Source organism: Geospiza fortis, unplaced genomic scaffold, assembly GCF_000277835.1.
Source record: "Geospiza fortis unplaced genomic scaffold, GeoFor_1.0 scaffold289, whole genome shotgun sequence".
Classification (NCBI taxonomy): Eukaryota; Metazoa; Chordata; class Aves; order Passeriformes; family Thraupidae; genus Geospiza; species Geospiza fortis.
The window spans coordinates 876,293-883,042 of NW_005054478.1; the positions used below are offsets into that span (position 1 = coordinate 876,293).

Sequence of the window (6,750 nt, forward strand, 5' to 3'; positions counted from 1 at the left end):
CATTAAAAAAAAAAAGTGACATTGGTAATTTAATTAAATTGGGGGTTTGAGGATCATTACAAAAAATGAAATGTTAGTTCTGGGCTGCTTTTCCACCTGCTTGGATTTGATAGCAGCATCTGCTCCCAGAACCTGCCTGGGCAGGAAAATTTCCTGGTAGAACTTCCCAGCCCCAGGGGCTTTGGGGGAGGATGGAAAAAATGGCTTTGGGGGCAAAAAACGGGGTCAGGAGCTGGGGTCTGCCCCTGCTGCTGTGCAGGGAGGGACGGGGAGGGCTGGAACCCCAAAAACTGGGCTTGGGGACACTCAGGTGTGACCAGAGATCAGGGGAATGGCTGACAAACCCCAGAACTGGGCCTGGGGACACTCTGTGTGTGACCTGTGACAATTCCCAGTCCCTAACCCAACCCTGCTTTTCTCAAATGGATTATCCTGTTTTCAGTGACGATTATTCCCTTTTTCCTGAGGATTCACCCAGCCCTGTGACCATTCCCAGTCCCTAACCCAACCTTGTTTCCCTCAAATGGATTATTCTCGATTATTCCCTTTTTCCTGATGATTTACTCAACCCCGTGACAATTCCCAGTCCCTAACCCAACCCTGCTTTTCTCAAATTGATTATCCCGTTTTCAGTGACAATTATTCCATTTCTCCTGACAATTTACTCAGCCCCGTGACAATTCCCAGTCCCTTACCCAACCCTGCTTCCCTCAAATGGGTTATTCTCGATTATTCCATTTTTCCTCATGATTTACTCAGCCCTATGACAATTCCCAGTCCCTAACCCAACCCTGCTTTTCTCAAACGGATTATCCTGTTTTCAGTGATGATTATTGCGTTTTTCATGAAGATTTAGCTCAGCCCTGTGACAGTTCCCAGTCCCTAACCCAACCCTGCTTTTCTCAAATGAGTTATCCTATTTTCAGTGATGATTATTCCCTTTTTCCTGAGGATTCACCCAGCCCTGTGACAATTCCCAGTCCCTAACCCAACCCTGCTTTTCTCAAATGGCTTATCCTGTTTTCAGTGACGATTATTCCGTTTTTCCTGAGGATTCACCCAGCCCTGTGACCGCTCCCTGTTCCCTTCCCTTGCAGCCCTGCCCAGCCACACGTGCGGGAACCCGGGGCGGCTGCGGAACGGGGTCCAGCAAGGAACCACCTTCAGCATCGGGGACAGGGTCAGGTACAGCTGCAACCCTGGCTTCTTCCTGGAGGGCCACGCCCTGCTCACCTGCCAGGCCAGCTCGGGACAAGGAGCCTCCTGGGATTTCCCTCTCCCCGTCTGCAGAGGTAAGGAGATCCCCCCCGAAAATGGGGGTTGAGGTGGTTGCGGTTGGGGTGTTGGGTTTGGTTTGAAAGGGTTAAAAAGCAGCTCTTAAAAAATCAGCCCTTAAAAACCAATCCCTCAAAATCTACCCTTAAAATCAGCCCTTAAAAATTAACCCTTAAAAATCAGCCCTTAAAAACCAATCCCTCAAAATCTACCCTTAAAATCAACCCTTAAAAATTAACCCTTAAAAATCAGCCCTTAAAAACCAATCCCTCAAAATCTACCCTTAAAATCAACCCTTAAAAAGCAACTCTTAAAAATCAGCCCTTAAAAAGGAACGCTTAAACAACCAACCCTTAAAAACCAACCCTTAAAAAGCATCTCTTAAAAAGAAATCCTTAAAAACCAACCCTTAAAAACCAACCCTTAAAATCAATGCTTAAAAACTAACGCTTAAAAACCAACCCTTAAAAAGCTACTCTTAAAAAGAAACGCTTCAAAACCAACCTTAAAAAACAACCCTTAAAAAGCAACTCTTAAAAACTAACCCTTCAAAATCAACCCTTCAAAATCAACCCATACAAAACCGATCCTCAAAACCCAACCCTTAAAAACCAACCCTTAAAAACCAGCCCCTAAAAACCAACTGTGGTGGTTTTAGTTGAAACCAGAAGAAATGTTAGAAATCACAACCATAACCCAGCCCGTACCCAACAACTGATAAAAAAAGCTAAAAGAACCCCAAAAAAAGAGCCCAGCCCTGCAGCAAAGCCACCCAGCCCAGCCTAACCAAAACAAAACCCAAATTATGTTACCTCTTGACCAACCAGAAGAAAAAGAAACGTTCCCAAGTATCTTTCACCTTGAACAGGTGTTTTTTCACAAAAGCAGATACGACTTTCCAGTAACTACAAGCTTTGCATCACTTCCATAAATATCTCCCATACAAAACCAAGAACACCAACCCTTAAAAAGCAGCCCTGAAAAAGAAACCCTTCAAAATCAACCTTAAAAACCAACCCTTAAAAATCAACTCCTAAAAATCAATCTTAAAAATCAGCCCTTAAAAACCAGCCCTAAATGGGAAGGTAAACCTGGTGTGGTTGATGGGTTTTGGGTTGTGGTTAATGGGTTTTTCATGGGTTCCTCAAGGCTGCTGGGCTTTGGGGGAATAATGGGAAGGTTGTGAAGGGCTTGGGGTGTTGGGAATGGGGCACAGCTGCTTTTGCTGCAGTTTCTTGGTCCCTGGACAGTTAAATTAAATTAAATTTAAAAAATAAAATGAAGTGGGGGAAAAACCCCCAATTTTACAAGTGGCAGGACAAAGGGAGACGGCTTTAAACTGAAAGAGAGTGGGTTTAGATTGAATATTAGGAGGAAATTTCTCCCTCTAAGGGGCTGGGATTGATTTCCTGGAGAAGCTGTGGTTGTTCCATCCCTGGAAATGTCCAAGGCCAGATTTGAGCAACTGGGGATTGTGGAAAGTGTCCGTGCCCATGGAATGGGGTGAAAGGAGATGATCCTGAAGCTCCAAACCAACCATGATCCCATGATTATCCAGAAAATCAAGCGCCTCCCCAAGCCTGCAGGTTCTCCAGCTCAAACGCTGGAAATGGGAGTCGATTTTCTGCTTCCCAGTGCCAGATTCCCTGCCCTGCTGCAGGACAGGTGGATCTGTGCAGGGCTGGGATGTGCCCTGCCTTGAGGGAGGTAAAACAATTTATACTGAAAATTTATGTTGAAAAATGCATACTGATTTTAAACGAACAATTTATACCGAAACCAGTTCCCAACTTCCTGCCAGTTTAAGGGCAGGGAAGCTTCAAAATTCCTTCATCAGTTCAGAGCAGTGCCTTGCTAATTGTGCTCCCAGGGGGGCTGGGGAGTGTGTAAATACACAAATATCTGTGTTCTTCTACCAAAAACATTTGCTGCTGCTCCTGAAGTCTCTTCCCCTCATTCCTTGTGTACTTGGGCAGAGCATCTCCTATTGATTGCTTTTATTGACTCTGCCTGAGCAATCAATCAGCCCCTGGGCCGTGGAGCTGGGCCTTCAAGTGAGCAAATATTGGTTGCTTGGGATGTTTGTAATGCTCCCTTGGATGGGTCACAGGCACAGAGCTGTGTTGTGCCTCTCATTGGGGTTTTTTTGGGGGCATTTCCCTGCTGGTTTGGGACCAGGAGTGTTTAGGGGAGGGCTCAGAGTGATTTGAGAGAGTGCTGCTTATCCCTGGTGGTTTTTATGATCAGTTATGATGCTTTTCTCCAAATTAGGATGGTCTTTGCCACTTTTATAGTACTTTTTTCATAAAATTTAATTTTACTTTTTGAGTTTTTCGCTGGAGGTGAAAATACAGAACCAAGGGATGAAGGATCATTGATTCCAACCCCGGCCCTGCACAGACACCCCAAAATCCCACCTTGAGAGTGGTGTCCAAACTCTCCTGGAGCTCTGGCAGCCTTGGGAATGTTCCCATTCCCTGGGCAGCCTGGGCAGTGCCCAGCACTCTCTGGGGGAAGAACCTTGCCCTAAATCCATCCTAATATTCCATCAGGAGGAGTTGCAGCCCCTCTGAGCTCTGCCCCCACTCTCCTCCTCTCCAAATGCCCTCAGCTGCCCCTCCTGCCCCTTCACCATTCCTGGCCCTCCTCTGGACCCTCTCGAAGGTGAAATTCCCTGAAATTCCACCTTGAGAACGCGCAAAGCAGCACCTTGGTAGGAGAAAAGGGAATTCCCTGCCTGGAGGGAGCAGTTCCCTCTGCCCTGCCAGCATTTCCCGGAGTCTCCTCCTTGCCCAGCTTCGTTCAGCATTTGTGGAGGAAACCCCAGGGAGGGAGGGATTAATCCTGACCCCAGCTGGTGCTGGAGCTGAGGGTTGGCGTCATTTCCATTGCTGAGATTCCCTGTCCAGCTGGAGGAAAAGCCCAGCTTTGCGTTTCCATCCCGAAGTGCCAAACTCGTGTTCGATTTCAAGGCTGCCCTTCCAGTCTGGAGCCCAGCGCTGGGGCTGGTGGCACCTGAGCTGCTCCAGGGAGGAGGAGGATCCAGGGAATGGCTCCAAGGGCAGCACAAAATCTGCTTTTCAGCTGCTCTGGTGGAGCTGTGCCTGCAGCTGAGTTTGCATCCCTCTGCATCTTTGACGCCTGGTGAAGGCTGGCCTAGAACAGAGGGAGACTCCCCAGTTTTATGGAAGAGATAAGGAAAACTGCCCACTTAAAAAAAGACAACTGCCATGCAGATGGTAAACAGAATACAACTCGCTGGTAAACAGAATACAATTTGCTTGGCAATCCAGGACAGGCTGGGACTTTGGGCTGGACCTCTGGGACCTTTGGGCACCCAGGGCTCACCCCTGGCCTTTGTTTCAGCTGATGATGCCTGCGGAGGGACCCTGCGGGGCCAGAGCGGGATCATCTCCAGCCCTCACTTCCCCCTGGAGTATGGCAACAATGCAGACTGCACCTGGACCATCCTGGCCGAGCCTGGGGACACCATTGCCCTGGTGTTCATGGATTTTCAGCTGGAGGATGGATATGATGTTCTGGAAGTCGCTGGCACGGAGGGATCCTCGCTCTGGTAGGTTCCTGCTGGGGTTGGTTCCTTGTAGGGTGCTTGGGGTGGTGCCTTGTGGGGCACTCATGGTCTGTGTGGGCACAGCCAAACTTCACAGGGCGCTCAGAGGGAGAAGTTTGGGACTGAAGGAGGGGAAATTGCCAATTATTCCCCGTGGTTTCCTTCTGGAACTTGGGATTTGCTTGGCAAACTCTGCAGTGACCCTTGGCTGCTTCGAGTTGTGCTGTCTTCAATAAGAGTCATGGTGTGGCTGGGTAGGAGGAAGATTAAAAAAAAAAACCCAAACAAAATCACCCAACCTCCGAGAACCCCTCAAACCCCGCCACACTCAAGCCTTGGTTTTGCTGAATGTTCTGATGATTGCTAAACCCGTTGGTGTTGATGAATTTCTGCAAATGTTTCACCAGATCCACTTGTCCCTGGGACAGGGGACAGAATTCCAACCCCCCTCTCATCCCAGGGGTTGCCTGGAAAATGCTGTCAGAAATATTGCTTGGATTTGGGATAAAAGCCAGTATTTCCAATCTTCAGGAGCCACCCCAGTGCTCTGTAGGCAGGGGAAATAAGGAACTGCAGAGGGAATTTGAGGTGTTCCTCCTGTTGGTTTAATAGCAAAGGACGTGGTGATCACCTGCGCTCAGCAAAGGGTTAAAAGTCCTGACTGGCAGCAATTGGAAGGTCCTGGAAGTTGGATTTAAACCCAACATCTCTCTGGAAGGGAAGAATGAAGCTTTTGAAATAATCAGGTGTTGCCTGGGATTATCAGCAGCGAGTTAAATTGTGATTATTTGTGAGGATCCTGTTGCAAATCCCATTTATTTGAGTGATTTATCCTGGCTGGCAATTCTGAGGGAGCAGGATTGGAGTGTTTAGGGTGTATTGATGGGAGGGAAGTTGCCATTTACCACGTCCCAATTGTTTACTGTTCCCAGGCCCCTTTGGAAAATTAGATGTTGCTGTTTGATGAAAAAAAAAAAAAGCCTGGGCTGGTTTTATTAGAATGCATTAATATTTTAGGGCACTGGTGGTTCGTAGGCGCTCAGCTGTGCTGGCTGGGAAGATGGATGGAGCTGGTTAAAAAACATTATTCAGCCTGGAGGTGTTGCCAAAGCAGAGCTGTGTCTTGTCGTGTCAAAAATAAAACAAAGCCTGGCAGAGGGACCCTGCTGGGGGAAAAAAAAAAATTAATTAATTAATTAATTAAATGAATAAACTCCTCGTAAATACAGCAGGGAAAAAAAAAAAACCTTTAAATTGTGGGGAATGTAAGCCTGGCTTTGAGCTGAGCCTGTAGTGCGCACACAGTCCTTAAAACTGAGATTGAAGCCTGGTTTAAGTTTTACAGGTGTCACTTTGGGGCTGGTTGGAGGGAGAAACGATGGATTTGCATCCCTGCTCCCCTTGGGGTGTCCATGTGCTGCATCCCTGGGGCTGCCTTTCCTGCTTTGTGTGGTGCATCCCTGAGTTTCCCATCCCTGAATTTCACATCCCTGAATTTCCCACCCCTGAATTTCCCATCCCTGAATTTCCCACCCCCGAATTTCCCATCCCCAAATTTCCCATCCCCAAATTTCACATCCCCCCAAATTTCATCCCCAAATTTCCCACCCCTGAATTTCCCACCCCTGAATTTCCCATCCCCGAATTTCATATCTCCAAATTTCCCATCCCTGAATTTCCAGCCAGCCCCAGCCCATTCCAGGCCAACTCATTTCACATTCCTGAAGGAAACTTTGCAGTCCCACAAGTGGAATTGCAAAGAAGTCTTGTTTGGAATTTCATCTCTCCGAGCTGGCCTGGTAATTAAATTCAGATGAGTCAGTTCTCAATAATTTTTGCCCGTAGGGGAAAAAAAACCTGGTGCTCCTGTCTCATCTTTAACCATGCTGATGTGATTCAGCAGG

The 6,750-nt window shown here is 47.5% G+C and overlaps 1 protein-coding gene across 1 annotated transcript in view; it reads left to right on the plus strand.

The window, feature by feature from the left end:
• The window catches only part of CSMD2 (CUB and Sushi multiple domains 2), a 225,955-nt gene that overhangs the window by 44,846 nt on the left and 174,359 nt on the right, over positions 1 to 6,750 (plus strand). Inside the window, 2 exon segments of the mRNA XM_031063038.1 lie at positions 1,098 to 1,292; positions 4,642 to 4,849. Of these exon segments, the coding sequence (XP_030918898.1) occupies positions 1,098 to 1,292; positions 4,642 to 4,849 (403 nt within the window).